The 19,857-nt window shown below is 40.3% G+C and overlaps 1 protein-coding gene across 5 annotated transcripts in view; it reads left to right on the forward strand.

The window, feature by feature from the left end:
* Positions 1-19,857, forward strand: part of NR6A1 (nuclear receptor subfamily 6 group A member 1) — a gene marked incomplete at both ends in the record, with an annotated part of 203,555 nt that overhangs the window by 167,510 nt on the left and 16,188 nt on the right. For 3 of the 5 annotated variants that reach the window (XM_079705923.1, XM_079705924.1, XM_079705925.1), the window contains 3 exons: positions 988-1,230; positions 11,083-11,138; positions 18,537-18,691. In XM_079705923.1, coding sequence (XP_079562049.1) covers positions 988-1,230; positions 11,083-11,138; positions 18,537-18,691 — 454 coding nt within the window. The remainder of the gene's footprint in view (positions 1-987; positions 1,231-11,082; positions 11,139-18,536; positions 18,692-19,857) is intronic. The other 2 variants (XM_079705926.1, XM_079705927.1) reach the window with 1 other exon arrangement.

The raw sequence follows: 19,857 nt of genomic DNA on the forward strand, positions 1-19,857 counted from the left end.
GACTCTCAACCACTGCGCCACCAGGGAAGCCCCTTGTTATCTATTTTATACTTAGTAGTATGTATCTGTTAATCCCAGATTCCCAGTTTATCCCTCCCTCCCTTTCCCCTTTGGCAACCAGAAGTTTGTTTTCTATGTAAGTAATATAATATGATATTTGTCTTTCTCTGCTGGAGGTTTCTTGGACCCGCTACCAAGGTCTGACATAGTTCACCAAGGTGCTTTTTTTTGTCATATGCCTGTTCTTTGGCAGTTGCTTGGTCCAAAGTGGAATTTGAGGGAAGAGGAAGTGAAGAGCTATATTCCAGCCTGAATTTCTGCTTTGACTAACTTGTTTGTTGCTAGACAGTGAGTTCCTTGACTATGGGGATTATGATGATTTATTTCTGAATACCCAATACCTAGTACAGGGCCTGGACACAGAGTAGATGTTCTGCTGGAATGTAAGCTTCACCAGGGTCTTTTATTCGTTGCTGTATCCATGCCTTACAACAGTGACTAGAAGAGAATAGTTGCTCAGTATATATCTGTTGGATGTGTGGATGGCTTAGCTGGGCATGGAAGCTTCTTCACTTGTTATTAATTATAACTATCATTTATTGGGTGTATACCATATGCTGGGCACTTACATACATGATAAGTAATCCTTACCACGTTCCTACAGGGTAGAAGTGATGGGCTGTTGCTAAAGAAGGTAAGGGAGAAAGAGGAGTCAAAGATACCTTCCAGGTTTCTGACTTGGTTACTGGTCCAAGTGATGATGAAACTCAGAGGAAGGAATGTGAGTTCTTTTTTTAGTTAGGCTATGTTTGCGGTATCTACAGGTAGATGCAGGAGTCTGCTCCTACAACAAGGGCTTTAAAGATGCCACCTCTTTGCCAGTTAGCCTGGAGAGGATAATGTTCTGGGTCTATCCAGGGTTGCTAATTTTAGATCTGCAGGCTTAAAGCCATTATTTCCACTGTGTTCTAACTTGCATATGTTCAGTTTCTGTTCCAGATGATCGGGCTGAACAACGAACCTGTCTCATTTGTGGGGACCGCGCCACAGGCTTGCACTATGGAATCATCTCCTGTGAGGGTTGCAAAGGGTTTTTCAAGCGGAGCATTTGCAACAAGCGGGTATATCGGTGCAGTCGTGACAAGAACTGTGTCATGTCTCGGAAGCAGAGGAACAGGTGCCAGTACTGCCGCCTGCTCAAATGCCTCCAGATGGGGATGAACCGGAAAGGTGAGTGGTGCTTGCGGCTCTGCTACCCACGCTTCACCCATCACTTTATCTTTAGTGTCAGCCATTAAGCCTTGGAGTTATTCATTTCCCAAGCCTGCACTTGTACTGTGTACTCATAACCCCAAAATGAATCTGCCTACAGGGATCTCCCAGATTAGGTGGGAGAAAGGACTGGTGAGATGTTAAGGATCCTGTGCGAATGAATGCACAGGGTCCATGTGACAAGACGCCAATTAACAATCAGGCACTAACTAGGATTAATAGACTCCACTAGTTCTTTTCTCAGAGCATGATGAAAGGAAGCAGGAATTTTATATGAAACGGCAGGAAGGCAGTAGGTCCCCTGAATGTGTTATCATTTTGTTTGGTACAAGCATGGCATACTCAGGTTGGGCATACCCAGAAATCTGCATCCAGGTTGGTGAAGAATTTGGGATTTATTGGGAAGTTTTCCAAGAGCCATTAGCCTAAGATGACATGAATAAACCAATATTCTAAGGGGGTTAATCCAGAGGGCAGCTCTGAAGAATGGATTGGGGTGGGGGAAGCAGAAAAAACACCTAGAAAGTATTTAGAAGAGTCCACAAGAAAGGTATGAAGGATCTGAAGGAGAGGCGGGGAAAGTAATGGCACAGATGGGGAGATTCAGGAGAAGCTCACCTGATAGGAGTTGGTGACATACTGAGTATTGGGCAGTACCAGAGGTTGAAGCTGATAATTCGAATTAATATTAAATTAATTGGGGCTTCCCTGGTGGCACAGTGGTTGAGAGTCCGCCTGCCGATGTAGGGGACACGGGTTCGTGCCCCGGGCTGGGAAGATCCTACATGCCGCGGAGCGGCTGTGCCTGTGAGCCATGGCCGCTGAGCCTGTGCGTCCGGAGACTGTGCTCCACAACGGGAGAGGCCACAGCAGTGAGAGGCCCGCGTACTGCAAAAATAATAATAATTGTAATAATAAATAGTAAATTAATTAATAAAAGAATGGGGCAAAATGTTGGCCTTGGTAGGTGCTGAATTTGAAGTACCTGAGAAGGACACACACATAGATGTCCACTAAGGAAGTTGGATTGAAACTGAGGTGAAAAGTCCTACTTACAAGTAGGAGTTTGTGGAGCTATTGGCATAGAGGTGGTAAAGTTTTGTTAGTGGGTAGAAACCACCCAAAGAGAGAACTTGGATACAGAAGAGAAAGAGGGCCAATGTCAGAACTTTAGGAGTATTCTTATGGAGGGTGGAGAGCGGTGCAGTGTAGTTCAGTAAAAGAATAGAGGCTCAGGAGGGCAGAGGTTGGTGACAGACTAGCTCTGTGACCTTGGGCAGTTTGCTTTATGTCTCTGATGCTAAATCTTACCTTTAAAATGGTATGATAATACTTAACTTTCAGAGCTCTGTAGAGGATTAAATATGACTATGTATATAAAATACCTAGCAAGGTATTAAGAACTCATAGTAGTAGTATGGGGTGGGGATTAGTCAGATTTAATGAATTGTTCAAATTGGTTTTGTAGCAGACACTTCAGACTGGTTTTTGTTTTTTTTTTTAAATAAAGTTATTTATTTTTTATTTATTTTTATTTTGGGCTGCGTTGGATCTTCGTTGCTGCGCGCGGGCTTTCTCTAGTTGCGGCGAGCAAAGGCTACTCTTCGTTGCAGTGCACAGGCTTCTCATTGCGGTGGCTTCTCTTGTTGTGGAGCATGGGCTCTAGGCATGCGGGGTCAGTAGTTGTGGTGCACGGGCTTGGTTGCTCCGCGGCATGTGGGATCTTCCCAGACCAGGGCTCGAACCTGTGTCCCCTGCATTGGCAGGCAGATTCTTAACCACTGTGCCACCAGGGAAGCCCCCAGACTGGTTTTTTAAATTGTGTATGGGATAATAAGAATTTTTTGAAAACTTGCCTATTATGAAGAGAGTTAAGAGAGATATAGAAGGGCATTTAGGGCATTTAGGTAAATACAGGTCATTTATAATTTACTTACAATACTAATATTTACTGAGCATCGTGTGTACCAAAAAGTCTTGTATACTTTCTATGCATTATCTCATTAAATACACACAACAACCCTATTGTTAACTATTATCCTCAGTTTACAGAGGCAGCTTAGGGAGGTAAAATGACTTACAAGTAGTTGGATTAGTGGTTGTTGTATTGACAGTTAATAATTTTTAAAATGTAATTTGTTATTAATCAAGCAAAACTTGTACCTAACCACATGGACAACACACTGCTTCACATGTCTACCGTATGGGATAACTAGTTGCGTGTTGGAATGTGCTATATTTACTGAATGATAAAAACATTTAATAGGGCATTTAAACTGTTACCATCTTTGTCCCCTGTCTATGTTTCTAACCTCATTTGTCCAGAATTTACTGTACCTCAAGCATGCCTTGCACTGTCCTGCCTGTGCTAGGTCCCTTCCGCTACCTAGAAATCCTCTCCCATCCCCACTATCAGTTTACTCCTGCAGAAATCCTTACAAGCCACCAAGTAATGTCTTGAAGAGAGAGTCTGGTCATCTGACTTGGTTTTGGTCTCCAGTTTTCTCATCTTCCTTTGTTGCCTTCACTGAGAGTATTTTATCAAAGCATATTTATGAGTTCCTTTCTTGACTACTCTCTCTGATGAATCGTCCTGCTTATTCAGTCAAGAGTGTGAGATTCTGAGGCTTTCAGCCAAACTTGCCTCTTCCAGGGAGGAAGAAGCTTACCCAACATAACCCCTCTAACCATAGCCAGGAGAAGATGACACATTGAGGTGTGAGGGATGTAGAGCTGCCTTCCTAGGCCCATTTGCATGCAGAGCAGACAGGCTCAGTTGCATGGTGAAGGCTGCGTCTCAGAGAGAAACCCTGCCACCTCCTGGTTGGTGCTGAGAAAGCAGAATTAAAATTGCAGTTGCCACTGGAGTATTTTTGGGGTGATGGAACTATGGTGTTTGACACATAATTTTATGCATCTGTCGAAAGCTATAGAACTGAGCACCACAAAAGAAGTGAATTTCACTGTATATAAATTTTTTTAAAGCAACCAGTATGGTGGGGGTGGGGTGGAGAGAGACTGTAGCATATAGCAAATGAGTCTAATATTACAAATAAATCACATAGCCACACTGAAGGGAACGAGGAAGAAGAGCTGGAAAATAGTGTTTTGACTGTATACTGTTAAAACTGAAGACAAAAAGAACTGTATACAAACAGCACTCTGGTTTATAAATTTGATTCTCTCAAAGTTACGGTTTAGGAATTCTTTCACTACTTTGTTTGTATACTAGGGTTGAACAAATAAGGAAATAATACTGTTGATAATGAGAGTTAGGTTTCTCACATCAGGGAAAGAAGTTATAAATCAGGAAAGGGGAAGGCTAGAATGAAACCTCTGGTGCTAGATTGGAGTCAGAGGTTATTGTAATATGGACTCATGTTTAGATAGATTAAAAAAATATAGATGTGTGTGTAGATAGATGAGTTGGTATACATACATATATTTCCTAGCTCAGCCATTGAGAAGGGCTAGAAGCAGTGACACCCCCAATAGTAACAAGCACACCTAGTGTCCATATCTTGGTTTCTAAATATCAATAAAAGGAATCAGGAGTCCTTGGAGAACTGGTTGATTTTAGGGCTGAGGCAGGGAATATATAAGATGAGTCTGGAGCATCTTGTGGTGCTGGAAAGTTAGAAGGTGCTATAGATACAGATATTTAGATATATGTTAGTTTATATTAGTTTTTCACCCAAAGAATAATATATATATTAGTTTATAACCCAAAGAATAAAATATCCATGAGTTCATACCGATAAAATGAACTGAATAAATAGAGGAATGATGATTCTTCCTTACAGAGGAATTCTAGTAAGTGTAGAAAAAATGAGGGAAATAGAAAATCACCATTAGAACACCATAGTAGTTGTTATAGGCAAGATCCACTGATGGATGCTAAAATAAGAGAGCATGGGTTTAAACAGAAACAGAATATTTAGAATAGTCTCAGAATATTTAGTAATTACAAAGAGAAAGATAGTACATTTCAGTAGAGAATTCTGACAGATATCACTTTAGCCAAAGGATCAAGAGTAACATCAGTGTGTTTACATTGACATCATGTACCCCCTGATATGATCACTAAGAAGGGCACACATATACATATACACACACAGGGATGGAGAGATTTATCCCCAGTCTCATCATGAGAATACATACAAGCCCAAATTGAGCAATATTCTTCAAAATAACTGGCATTCTACAAAATACTCTCCATAAGTGTCAAGGTCACAAAAGATAAGGAAAGACTAAGCAACTGTCACAGATTGGAGGAGACTATGGAAACGTAACAGCTACATGCATTGTGAGATCCTGGATTGGATTCTGGAACAGAAAAAGGACATTAATAGAACTGGGAAAATATGAATAAAGTCTTTGGTGAATAGTGTTCTACCAAAGTTAATTTTCTAGTTTTGATGAATGATCTATGGCTGTGTAAGCTTAGTTAACAGAAGGGGAAGCTGGATGTAGAGTATACGGGAATTCTCTGAACTGTTTTTGCAATTGTTCTATAAATCTAAACTTAACCTCAGAATTTTAAAAATTAACTGTTAAAAAATACAGCTGTCGGGCTTCCCTGGTGGCGCAGTGGTTGAGAGTCCGCCTGCCGATGCAGGGGACCACGGGTTCATGCCCCGGTCCGGGAAGATCCCACATGCCGCGGAGCGGCTGGGCCCGTGAGCCATGGCCGCTGAGCCTGCGCGTCCGGAGCCTGTGCTCTGCAACGGGAGAGGTCACAACAGTGAGAGGCCTGCGTACCGCAAAAAAAACACAAAAAACAGCTGTCATGTGTGAGCCTACAGTCAGCCTATGCCCCCCATCTCTGGACATAGATATCTTTTCAGACCTTGAACTTGGCTGGTCAGGAAATTAATTAGCAAAGCAATGAGGGAGATTTAAATAAGGGTGGTGAGTAGAGGCTGGGCCGTTTCTGTCCATCCCCACTACTACACCGATACCCCCGAAACACATCCTCCTCACACATCTTGCAGTCTTTAGGTAAAGTCGGGCTCCTCAGCATGATTCTCAAGGCCTCTGGCATCCCTTCCCTCTCCCTCTGCTGCTCTTCCCACATAATCCAGTTCTCCAAGAACTCAGGGATATTTCATGTTTTGGGGGCTTTGCACATTTGGTTTCATCTTCCTGGAATGTTCTATCCCCTCTTCTTCACCTGACTATATATACTTTTCTTTCTAGACTCAGCTTTTATTTGTAACATCCTCTAAGACGTCTTCTCTGACACCACCCCCCACCACATAACCCTTTTGTGCTTCCATCACCCTTTTTTGCTCTCTGCATAGCGCTGATCACCTTGTGCTCTTTGTCTGTGTAGTTGTCTGTTTCCCCCGCTGCCCCCATTATTAGACAGTGATCCTCTCACGGGCCGTGACCAAGTCCTACTTTTCTCTTGTGTCCCAATTAGTGTAGGATGCTTCCTGGTTTGATGAATTGACTGTGGTTGGGGGGGGCGGGCGGGGTAGGAAGTGGGATGGGGGAAATATTGTTAAAATCATCAGAGGCAAGAGGAAGCTACACTGAGCCACGTGGGGAATTCATATCAGTTAAGTAATTATGTGAAAATACTTAAAATTCCCATAACTTTGTTGTCTCGTAACTTGCTAGATAACTAGTTCAAAAGTGAAAAGGTTAAGGAAAGCTTGGAGGAGGTTGGTGTTTGTAGAATGACATTGTTGAGACTGATCCTGTGGCATTGCCGTATCACTTTACCAGGATAAAAATGGAGCACCGAGAAATCTCAAGGAGAGATAATATTTGAGCAGAATCTTGAAGGAATAGAAGTTCAAGCTCCTTACAAACTTAAAGAGCTTTGTAAAAATGACTCCCCCTTCTCTCCCTCTCTCTTCTTCCGTGTGTGTGTTCTTAACTATTTGGGAGTAAGTTACAGATTTCATTCCCCTTTCCTTTTAACATAACCACAGCGCTATTATCAAAATCAGGAAATATAACATAACATAATACTATTAACTAATTGCAGACCATATTTAAATTTCACTTGTTATCCCAATGTCCTTTGTAGCAATTTCTATTTTCTAATCTAGGAGCCAATCCAAAATCACACATTATATTTAGTTCTTAGGTCTCTTTAATCTCCTTTTATCTGAAGTAGTTCCTCATTCTTTTCTTGTCTTTAATAACATTGTCAATTTTTAAGAAAACAAATCATTTATTTTGTAGACCGTCCCTCAATTTGGGTTTGTCACTTTCCTCACAGTTAGGTTGCGGTTATGCAGTTTTGGCAAGAATGCCACAAAACCAATGTTGTGTCCTTTTAGTGCATCCTATCTAGAGCACATGGTATAAGTTTGTCCCATTATTGGTCATTTTAACTTGAGTCACTTAGTTAAGGTGGTGTCACTTGGGTAACGTGGTGGTGTTAGACTTTTCCACTGTGAAGTTTCTTTCTCAGTAGAGGCAGCAACACGTGCAGAGGCAAAACTGTGTTGTAAAACAGCATGGCATTTTCAAGAACTAACAAGTAGTTCTCTGTAGGTACAGTGTAACATTTTTGGCTAAAGATGAGGATGGAGAGTTCCATAAGAACCAGATCACAGAGGATCTTGAATGCCAAGCTAGGGAGCTTGTATTTAATTAGCCCATAGACCACAGGGAAGCACCAGTGGATTTTGAACAGCGCTTTGATGGTAGTTAGCTTTGTGTCTTTCTACCTTTCTGGTTTCTGGGTTTGGTTGGCTACCCAGGCCTAAGCAAGTGAGGAATATTAGGTACATGAGTTCTAGAGCAGAAAAAGTATTTGTGCTTCTTCTGAGTAGATAGAAGAACCACAGCTGGTGCCATTCTCTTAGGCTTAGACGAGAGGTGCAACAGAACAGTTCCTGTGATCCTATACCCAGAAGCCCTTTGTTCTGTTGTTTTGTTTTAATAACTTCACTACCAGAAGACTCTCAGCCCTGCTGAAAAACTTGCTCTTAGCTCAGTGTAGCATCAAGGAACAAGCACAACTTTAGAATCAGAAGACCTAAATTGAAATCCCAGCTCTGTCAGTTCTTCACTGAATAACCTTGAGCAAGTTGCTTTTCCTCTTTGAGCTTTCGTTTCCTCATGTCTAAACTGCATAGGATAATAATAATGTGTATACTTTTTAAGGTTGTTGTGAGGATCAAATGCAATCTCATGTATCTGAATATAAGTTTTAAAATATGATCCAGATTCTTAACAGAGGCACTGTGACATGTGGTATTGCTGCCCACACCTCAGGCAGTATCATGCTGTCTTAACGGATGTTACCATCTCTGATTAAACCAGTTGTTTATGTTCTTCTTTAAATTATCTTTTTGAAAAAATCGAAGTTAATTTTCAAACGGAATTTTTATCACTTCAGTGAATGGAAAATCAGTATTTTTAATGCACATTAGGATAAATGTATAATTAAGAGTTTAAGCACCACCTAAAATTATGTTTCTCCAATGGTATGCACACACACTTCAGGAAATTGTAGTGGTGGAAAGAAGGTTGGTCTTAATCTGATAGTCGGATTCTGATATTTAGTTTCTATCACCATAAGCAAAATACTTCATTTTTCTGAGCATTAGAGTCATCTGTTCAGTGGGAGTGATAATACTAATACTATCCTCATGGGTTAATTTTACCCATGATACTATCTCACACGTATAGGAGTTTCTTACTCCAGGTGAGGTTGAGGGACAACACAAGCTTTTAAATATCAGAAGGTGAAATTGGCAAGATGTAAATCTTTAAGATTTGTGGCCCTTTAAAACAAAAAGGAAAGCAAGTTGAGTTCCTTCCTCACCTCCAAGACACTGAGAGTTAAGTATCAAGTGAGAAATGTTCAGTGTTCTATCTGCCAGTGACAGACGTTTGTTGTGTACCTGTGAGCTGAAGCAAAGACGTGTGAGATACCAGTATTGGAAATATGAGTATCTGAAGACTGTCATTGACCCTGGAACAGCAGAGGAGGAATTTTAAGGATGTTTAGAACTTGAAGTAAGGTTGAAAGAGAGCTTCTAGACAACAACCAGCATGCATCTAGATAATATATATCTAGCTGTCTATGTTTCTTGACCCAAATTCACAGCAGCCTTGTAAAGCAGACTGTTACCTCCTACTTCATATGCCAGGCCCTATGCTTGGTGCTTTCGCTAAATTATATATTATCTTCACAATACCCCATAAGACAGGTTCCAATAGCCCTCTTTATTCTTAAGTAAACTGAAGTTCAGAGAGATGAAAAAAACTTGTCTGTAATTACACAGACCTGGCAGAAACTGGATTTAGACTCAAGCTTGTCTAATTCTGAGTGTGTAATCTTCTAAGACTAAGAATAATGGCTGCTTTAAGGAAAATGAGCTTCCTGTCAGCCTTTCAGTTACCACAGGTAACTGTTAGACTTGGAGCCCTTAGCTTTTGAGGCAACCAGCCCCGCCCTAAGGACTTTACAGATTGTTCATGTTAATTTTTTTGGAGCCAGGTGTATTACAGCAAAGCTTGCTCTCACATGATGCCATTACTTCTCTGTTAATATTACCCTCTCCAAGCCACCTTCCACAGTTGCCATCACAAAGATTTTTCAAATATGCCAACATGACCACATCCTCCCCTGCATTCCATCTTATCCTCAGGCTCCTCTGCTGAAGTCCATACTCTTAGCCTGGCGTCCAAGGCTCTCTATGATCTGGCCCCAGTTGGCCTCTTCAGCCTTATCTCTTGCTACTCTTCTCTCCCTCTGTCTCCCTCTTCCTCTGTCTCCCTCTCTCTCTTTCTCCCTCCCCCCTTCTCTCCCCCCCCCGCCTCTCTCTCTCTCTCCCCCCACCCCTCTCTCCCTCGCTCCCTCCCTCCCTCCCTCCCTCTCTCTCTCTCTCTCTCTCTCTCTCTCTCTCTCTCACACACACACACACACACACACACACACATGCTTCAGCCAGACTGAATCACTTGGAAATTCCCAGAAAGAACACTCCATGCTTACTTTCAACTTGAAGCTTTTCTGTATACTGTCCACTCAACCTGGAGCACCCTCTTCCTGTCTGCATAAATCATATTTATCCTTTAAGACCCGGTTCAGAAGTTATGTTTTCCAGAAAGCTTTGCCAGACACCAGAACCCTTCTGTAATTGCGAATCAGGGGTTCCTTGTCTGTGCCCCTGTATTAAGTGCTTTGTAAACAATGATGGTAACAGTGTTAGTAGTGGTTATTCTTAATGAGGCTGGTACTATTTAAAGTCTGCTTTTTATAGTTAGGAAATGCTAAATAGCTGCTTTTTGTTGAATTACATGAGTGGGAAATCAACTGCAAGGGAACTCTACTGACTGCCATTGTAGAAAAGAGCCAGTGAGGTCAAAGTTCTGAGTAATTAAAAAACAACAACAAAAAAAAAACCTGTTTTCCTCATCCTGCAAATTAGTCTCAAACCTAAACTAGAAATAAAAAATATTTTATTTTAAAATGGGAGTATTCTTTTTATCTCCCCGCCCCCCGCCCCGTTGAATTTATCAAGGCCTTCAAATGCATGATCTTGGTGGGATATTTAACTGTAGGACTGTTAATAATGCTGTCATCTTTGTTGAGCATATTGAATGTATACAGTGTGTGTAGTGTGTATACAGTGCCTTGGGGACCCAAAAGTATCTGCTGCCTATGAGCTAGCCTGGAATGATGGAAAGAATATGTGCTTTGGGTCCAGAAAGATCGGTGTTTTAATCTTAGCTTCACCAATTACTACCTTATGCTTTTGGCCAAATAAGTTCTCTTTTTGTGCCTAGACTTCTGTGGGCATGCTTCTTACTGTCTTAACTTATGTTTCCTTCCAGCAATCAGAGAAGATGGCATGCCTGGAGGCCGGAATAAGAGCATTGGGCCCGTCCAGGTGAGTTCTAGGTCTTACTCTTTGTGATCTACCCTGAAAGCTCAGGCCTCCAGATGCTCCTGTAGCTGCTCACCTTGACCCTCTTATCTGCTGCTAGGGGGAGCCATCTTTACTTTCATTCCTGTAAAACTGCTTTAGAGCCTGGATATGAAAGTGCTTTGAAAATCTTAAATATATAAGATAATGGTTAAAGCTCCACTTGTGATGCCTCAACTCTTCCTAAGGATTTTTACAGAAGATGAATCCAATTCTGGTTCTAAAGCATCCAGAGGATTTTTTTTTTTTTTTTTTTGGCCCCGCCATGCGGCTTATGGGATCTTAGTTCCCTGACCAGGAATTGAACCCAGGCCCTCTGCAGTGAGAGCACAGAGTCCTAACCACTGGACCACCAGGGAATTTCCCAGAGGACTTTTTATGTCAGTCACTTAAGGTTGTAGTTACTTAGTCTGGCAGAAATCAGCAAGACTACTTTGCTGTTCAGTGTCACTAAAGATATTTCAGCAGAAAGTTCCTTGATTGCCTGTTTGTAAAGTAGGGAAGGTAATACCCATTCAGTCCCACAAACATTTACTCAGTATTACTTACTCTGTACCAGGCCCCCTGTACTGTAAATTCAGTGTAGTGGGAAAGACAGATACGTAAACGGACATCATAATACAGTGGGTGATAACAGAGGTTGCCCAGGGAGTACAGAAAGAAGGGGCTTCTTTTCTGTTTGGACCAGAGCCATGGTTGAGGACTGAAGACACTCAGGAAAGGCTTCCTGGAGAAGATAAAGTTTGAACTGAGTCTTCAAGGAAAAGGAAGAATTAGCTATGTTGAGAAGGGGTGGAAACCCAAACATCTTTTATTCCTGCTAGACAGAATAGACTGTAAAAGGAATCTTCAAGGAATGGCAAGGAGTTCATTCACTCAGGCTAGAGCACTGGGCACATGTTGTGAAGTGGCAAGAGATAAGGCAGATTCCTTGAGTTTGGAATCAGTTCTCTAAAAAGTGGCCTTCAACTAACTTTGATTATAGCTCCTTCAGTAAAGCTTTTGTGGGGCCAGCCTGCATCACTTGTTCTTACTTGGCCAGCAGAAGAACTTCATCATGATAGAGAATTGGATCTGCTTACGACCCATGAAGTGAATCCTTCAGTACCCTAGTGGGCAGGGACCATGATTCAGGAATTATGGGGGTAGACCAAGAGGCAACTACTAAAAGGTTTTAAGTAGAAAGAGGGATATGGTCAAATTTACATTTTGGAAAGATCATTCTAGCAATGTAAATTGTTTATGAGGAGCTGGGTAAGGGTCAGTGAAACTGGTGGCAGAGAAAAAGCAGTTAAAAGGGTTTTACAGAAGTCCAGGCGAGAGATACAGACAGTGTGGTTTCAAGTAGGACAGTGATAGTGCAGATTGAAGAGAGGAAATAGGTTCAAGAAATGTTTAATAGGTAAAATTGATAGGATTTATCCAATTGAATGTGAGGGAATGAGAGAAAGACAGGAATTCAGAGTTGGTTTGAGACATACACTGATGATGTATGGGAGGGTCTTCTGTCACATGAGCTTGGTACACATATGCACTCAGGTGTGGGGTGTGTGCTGCATTCATTCTCTTTTTTAAATCAAACATTTTTATTCATTTATTCAAGTCATATGTGTCTCTTGCAAATTAATTTATTTCGGTCTCCATTCATAGCTGCTCTTTTTTTGTGTGGTAAAAAACATGTAACAGGAAATACACCTCCTTAACAAATTGTTAAGTGTACAGTACAGTAGTGTCAACTATATGCACATTCCGTACAGCAGATCTCTAGAACTTCTTAATCTTATCACTGAAACTTTATACCTGTTGAACAGCAACTCCTCATTTCGTCCTCCCCCCAGTCCCTGGCAACCACCATTCTACTTTCCGCTTCTAAGAGTTTGACACCTTTTGATACGTCATATAAGTGGGATCATGCAGGACTTGTCCTTCTGTGACTGCCTTATTTTGCTTAGCATAATGTCCTCAGGGTTCATCCATGTTGCAACATATGACAGGATTCCTTCTTTTTTAAGGCTGAGTAATATTCCACTGTATGTATATAGCACGTTTTTTGGTTTGTTTTTGCTTTGTGTTTTTAATTTTTATTGGAGTATAGTTGACTTTATGATGTTGTGTTAGTTTCTGCTGTACAGCAAAGTGAATCAGTTATACATATACATATATCCACTCTTTTTTAGATTCTTTCCCCATATAGGTCATTACAGAATATTGAGTAGAGTTCCCAGTGCTGTAGAGTAGGTCCTTTTTAGTTATCTATTTTATATATAGTAGTATCTATATCTCAATCCTAATCTCCCAGTTTATCCCCCCCCATTCCCCTGGTAACCATAAGTTTGTTTTCTACATCTGTGACTTTATTTCTATTTTGTAAATAAGTTCATTTGTACCATTTTTTAAGATTCTACATATAAGTGATATCATATGATATTTTCTTTGACTTACTTCACTCAGTGTGACAATCCCTAGGTCCATCCATGTTGCTGCAAATGGCATTATTTCATTCCTTTTTTATGGCTGAGTAATATTCCATGAGTAGTATGTACCACACCTTCTTTATCCATTCCTGTGTTGATGGACATTTAGGTTGCTTCCATTTCCTGGCTGTTGTAAATAGAATATAGCACATTTTGTTTATCTATTCATCCATTGATGGACATTTAGGTTGTTTCTACCTCTTGGCTAAAGTGAACATGGCCTTGGCTGCAGTGAACATGAGAGTGCGGATATCTCTTCAAGATCCTGATTTCAGCTCTTTTGGATAAATACCGAGTGGGATTACTGCGTCATATGATAATTCTGTTTTTAAGTTTTTGAGAAACCTCCATATTGTTTTCCATAGTCGCCACACCATTTTGTTGATATATTCTCACCCAAGTGCACAGGGTTCCAGTTTTCCCCATCCTCTCCAGCACTTCTTATTTTCTGGAGTTTTTTTTCTGCTTGCTTGCTTGCTTGCTTGCTTGCTTGTTTGATACTGGCTATCCTAATAGGCATGAGGTGATTTCTCATTATGGCTTTGATTTCCATTTCCCTGATGATTAGTGACGTTGAACATCTTTTCATATGCCTGTTGGGTATTTGTATGTCTTCTTTGGAGAAATGTCTATTCAGGTATTTGCTACTTTTTAAAACATTTTATTTATTTATTTTTGGCTGTGTTGGGTTTTTGTTGCTGCACGTGGGCTTTCTCTCGTTGCGGCGAGCGGGGCCTACTCTTCATTGTGGTGCGCAGGCTCCTCATTGCGGTGGCTTCTCTTGTAGCAGAGCACAGGCTCTAAGCGGGCGGACTTCAGTAGTTGTGGCACGTGGGCTCCGTAGTTGTGGCTTGCAGACTCTAGAGCGCAGTCTCAGTAGTTGTGGCGCATGGGCTTAGTTGCTCCGCAGCACGTGGGATCTTCCTGGACCAGGGCTCGAACCTGTGTCCCCTGCATTGGCAGGCAGATTCTTAACCACTGCGCCACCAGGGAAGTCCCTAGTATTTGCTTTTTTAATCAGGCTGATTAATTAGTTAATTGACTATTGAGTTGTAGGAATTCCTTATATATTTTGAATATTAACCCTTTATCAGGTATATAGTTTGCAAAAATTTTCTGGAAGTCACCTGTTCGCTTTGTCAATTGTTTGCTTTGCAGAAGTCTTTTAGTTTGATGTAATCCTATGTTTCTATTTTTGCTTTGATGTCATATTCAAGAAGTCATTGACAAATTAAGGGTATGGGATTAACAGATACAAAGTACTATATATAAAATAGATAAGCAACAGGATAATATTGTATAGCACAGGGAATTATACCCATTATCTTGTAATAACCTGTAATGGAATAGAATCTGTAAAAATACTGAATCACTATGCTGTACACCTGAAACTAACACAACATTGTAAATCAACTATGCTTCAATTAAAAAAAGAAAAAGAAATCGTTGCCAAGGCCAATGTCAAGAAGCTTTTTCTCTATGTTTTCTTTTAGGAGTTGTACTGTTTTGGGTCTTATGTTTAAGTCTTTAATCCACTGAGTTGCTTTTTGCATATGGCATAAGGTAAAACTCTAATTTTATGCTTTTGCATATGGATATCTGATTTTCCCAACACCACTTGTTGAAATACTTTCCTTTTCCCATTGTGTAGTCTTGGCATCTTTGTCAAAGACCTTTTGACCATATGTCTGGGTTTATTTGGGGGGCTCTGTATGTCTGTCCTTGTGCCAGTACGTTACTGTTTTGATTACTTTAGCTTTGTAATATGTTTTGAAATCAGGAAGTGCAAGGCCTCTAGTTTTGTTGTTCTTTCTCAGGATTGTTTTGGCTATTTGGAGTTCTTTGTAGTTTCATATGAATTTTAGGATTGTTTTTTTCAGCAAAAAAATGCCATTGGAATTTTGATAAGGATTACATTGAATCTATAGAACACTTTGGATAGTATGGACTTGTATGGACTTTTTAACAATATTAAGTCTTTTAATCTATGAACACAGGATGTCTTTCCATTTATGTATGTCTTTAATTTCTTTCAGCAGTGTACAAGCCTTTCACCTCCTTAGTTAAGTTTTTTCCTAAGTATTCTTTTTTTTAATTCTTTTTGATACTATTGTAAATGAGATTGTTTTCTTAATTTTCTCTTCAGATAATTCATTATTAGTATATAAAAATGCAACTGATTTTCTATGTTGACTTTGTATCCTGCAGCTTTGCTGAATTCTTATATTAGTTCTAATAGTTTTTTGGTGACATCTTTAAGTTATCTACATATAAGATCATATGTCTTCTGTGAACAGAGATAGTTTTACTTCTTCCTTTTTGATTTAGATGCCTTTTGTTTCTTTTTCTTGCCTATTGCTCTGGCAAGGACTTCTAGTACTATCTTGAATAGATGTGGTAAGAGTGGGCATCCTTGTTTTGATCCTGATCTTAGAGGAAAAGCTTTCCGTTTTTCACCACTGAGTATGATGTTAGCTATGGGCTTTTAATATATGGCCTTATTTGTGTTTATTCTTTTTATATTTAGATATAATAAAAAGTTTATCCATTGGGAAGAATTCTTAAGCATTTCCTCAATGAAAAACCTTCCTCACTATTACCTAATGTTTTTTGAGTACCCTCTGTGGCTCTCTCACCATGCCAAGGGATCCTCAGTCATTTACATCTCCAGACTCTATGTTCTCTCCAGAATTGAGGAGGCTGATGCTCAGAAAAACCTGTTTCATCTGTCATTGCTTTTGGGGTTTTGATACTGGGCATATAATTTTCCTTTTAGTGTTTCACTGTTTCCAGGTGGTGTGTTAGGAAGAGAGAGCTGTTATCTCCAAGTTCTTAACTGTGTTTAATTGTAATTAAAAATAGAAGTGATAGAATTTCCATTTATTGAGCACCTGTTGTGCACCTGCACTTAATAACTTTATCTTAGATTAACTTCCCAAGTCTATCTGACTCAAACCTGTATGCTTCTTTGCTCCAGCACCCAGTGAGGGAATCATGAGCTATGAGGGAAGTGGTATTATCTCCATTTTACCAATGAGGGAGCTAAGGCTCAGAGAACTTGAGTGACTTGCCCAACAGTAGGTACCCAGCTAGGAAATGACAGATGAGATTTACACCCAGATTCAAGCACTCCCAACAAGTTCCGTCCCCTGTTCAATGCATTAATGATTGCTTAGTGTCCCATGAGACCCTCAGGGAGAGACAAGTACAGTCCAACTTTGACTTCCAGCTGGAATAAGCTTGATTTTACCATAACTGGCCCTTTTTACCAAGCTCAAGTACTTTCATGACCTCGACATTCTGGTTTTGCTCTCACCACCATCACTGAGGCTGCACATTCAGTGCCTCAGTAGATGGCTTGTAATTTGATGGCACCATTTGTCTTCATGTGTCTTATAAAATGTAAACAATGATTTCAGTGTTCTAAGGACCTCTAAGAGAAAATATTTGGGGTCTCTTTTGCTACATGTGACTGAATAAAAAAAGACAAACCCTCTAATTCAATATGCAACCCAAACTATTTAAAACCAATCACTCAACTTGAGCACCAGTTAAACATTTCTTGTTTTCCCTCAAAGTCCTCTGTGTTGGCTAACTTCCAGTTCTAAATGCCTATTTATTTATATCTATGATTGGAGCAGCTCAAGGTTCCCTCACAGGCAAAGAAGTATGTAGGTTTGTGTCAGACAGACTTGGGAGAAAATGTCCTTCCAGGCTTTCCATAGGAACAAGAAACAAAAATTCATCTGGCTCTTTTTCCTTAGCACTCACTCTCATTCTGTGTGCTGACTTTAGCCAGCTTGGCCTCAACTCTGGATTAAACACTTTAGAGAAAAAGTGTGTGTCCACTCCCTATATGGCATAGTAGCTAGGGCACTGGACTGAATACTTGGCTACTTTGGCCTCTTCCTCAAACTCCTGCTCAGACATGAGCAAGTCAATTTGCTTGTCTGAGCTACAGTTTCTTCTTTTATTCAGTAGGCTTAGAAATGTCTTTCTTACTAAGAAATCTCATGTGAAGGTATATAGTCAGTACTTAGTAAGTGAACATTTATTCATTTATCCAACATGCATTTATTTGAGTACTGCTTTTTTCTAGATCCTGTCATAGCCTAAGTTCTTACTTAAGGATATTTTTATGATACATTACCATAAGTGCTATAAAAATAACAGTGATAATCAAGATATCATTGTCAGCCTTCCATAATAGTTGTTATGTGCTAGGCCCTTTCCTAAACATGTGATAATATATTAACTAATTTAATCCTCAAAACAGTCCTATGTGATAGATACTATTATTCTCTCCACTCTACAGGTGAAGGAACTTAGGTTTAAATAGTTGTATGACTTTCCCAAGATTGTACAACTAGAAAGTGGCAGAACCTGGATTAGAACAAAGGTGATTTGACTGTAAACTTCAAACTCTTAACCATTATGCTATTCTGCCTCTCTCAGAATACACAGAATTATGAGTGGATAGAAGAAGGACCTAAAATTCTGTCTGCGCTTAGTAATAGAAGGATTCAAAAAGAAGGTGACATTTGAATTGGGTCTTAAATGGCAAGTAGGAGTTTGTTATTGAAGAGTGGTGTTTCAGCGGCAGGAAAGAATAGACTAAGGACAAAGAGGAGTATTGAGGAACCTAGAGGCTTTGTGGCTGGGAGGAAGGTAAATGGACAAAAGGAATGCCATGGTGAGCCATAGTGCTGGCAGGCAGGCAACCAAGCTGTCCTAAGATTAGTGAGAGAGAGACTTGGAGTATGTGGGTGGAGGGGAGGGAATTTGACTTTCTCTCTAGAGAGTTCTAAGAATCCCCATGAAGTTTAAATAAGTTCTCAGTCCTAAAGAAGGAACACTCAGTCTAACATATATCAATTCCTTGTCAAAGATATCAGAGGAAGAGATCGAAAGGATTATGTCTGGGCAGGAATTTGAGGAAGAGGCCAGTCACTGGAGCAACCATGGTGACAGCGACCACAGTTCCCCTGGGAACAGGGCTTCAGAGAGCAACCAGCCCTCACCAGGCTCCACATTGTCCTCCAGGTGAGCTTCAGGGCAAACCCAACATCATCTAGAGATCACCCAAAGAATGGACCCACAAGCAACCTCTGAGCTGGGCTGGGTATTCCTGCCAGTCTGTCTCAGCCATTGTACTCTTGCTTCCTCAGTCTTCTGGGGTTGGGGTGACGATGATGCAAAGCAGCATTTTACAGCCCATTTTTTAGCTAAAGACCTTGAAAATGTCAGCAGTCTCTTCTGCAGATTGATAAAGTGCTATAGCCACTATCCGTGCCCATACATTCTTCACCTAACACAATAACATTTTAATTGTAGCTCTTTTCTCTCACTTACTTTATCATTTAAAAAAAAACCACATTGACAATATCGAATTAAGTTATCATTTCTCTGCCTCAGCAAGAGTGAAGATTTTCACATTATAAATTTTAGGAAACAGTGAAAACTTTTCAAGTTAGTCAGATTTGCTGGTGTCATGAAATACCAGTTTGAAGACTCTTGGTTCTAGAATGATGTCTTAAGTTAGTTGTTAGGTGTGAAATATAGCCATCAGCTACCAAGGAAGATTTTCTTTCTCCAGAAATCTTTATTTTAGGACAGGGGTTGAGAAACATTTTTTATAAAGGCCAGATAGTAAATATTTTAGGCTTTGCAGTCCACACAGTCTAGGTCTCAACTACTCAGTTCTGCCATTGTAGTGCGAAAGCAGCCAGAGACAATACGTAAATGAATGAGTGTGGCTGTGTTCTAATAAAACTTCATTTACCAAAACAGGCCATGGGCCATAGTTTGCCAGCCCCTGTTACCAGAGGGGTCATCTAGGTAAAACTAGTTGACTGTTAGATTTCTCCAAGAAAGATGGGGAAGATAAGAATATTCCTTTCTCTTGATATTTCATTATAACTTTTATTCATTCGTTTGTTCCTTAGTTTGTTCCTTCCTTTGAATGTTTAGGGAGTTGTTGCCACATGCCAGGTTCTTTGCTAGGTGCTGGATTTGTTTTGTGGCCTGGCAAGGCAGTTAGCCTGTTTCTGACTTAGTTGTCCTAGCAGTATAAAATATAAACACTCACCTTTGTCATCATAGTCTATGAATATTCTATGAAACTTTCCAAATGTGGCACCTGTACAGAGAGGTCATTTAACCAGTGTTTTTCAGTACAGCTCTGCCAAGTTCTGGGTGTCCAAAGGTGA

The sequence above is a fragment of the Hyperoodon ampullatus genome, assembly GCF_949752795.1.
Source record: "Hyperoodon ampullatus genome assembly, chromosome: 6".
Taxonomy (NCBI): Eukaryota; Metazoa; Chordata; class Mammalia; order Artiodactyla; family Ziphiidae; genus Hyperoodon; species Hyperoodon ampullatus.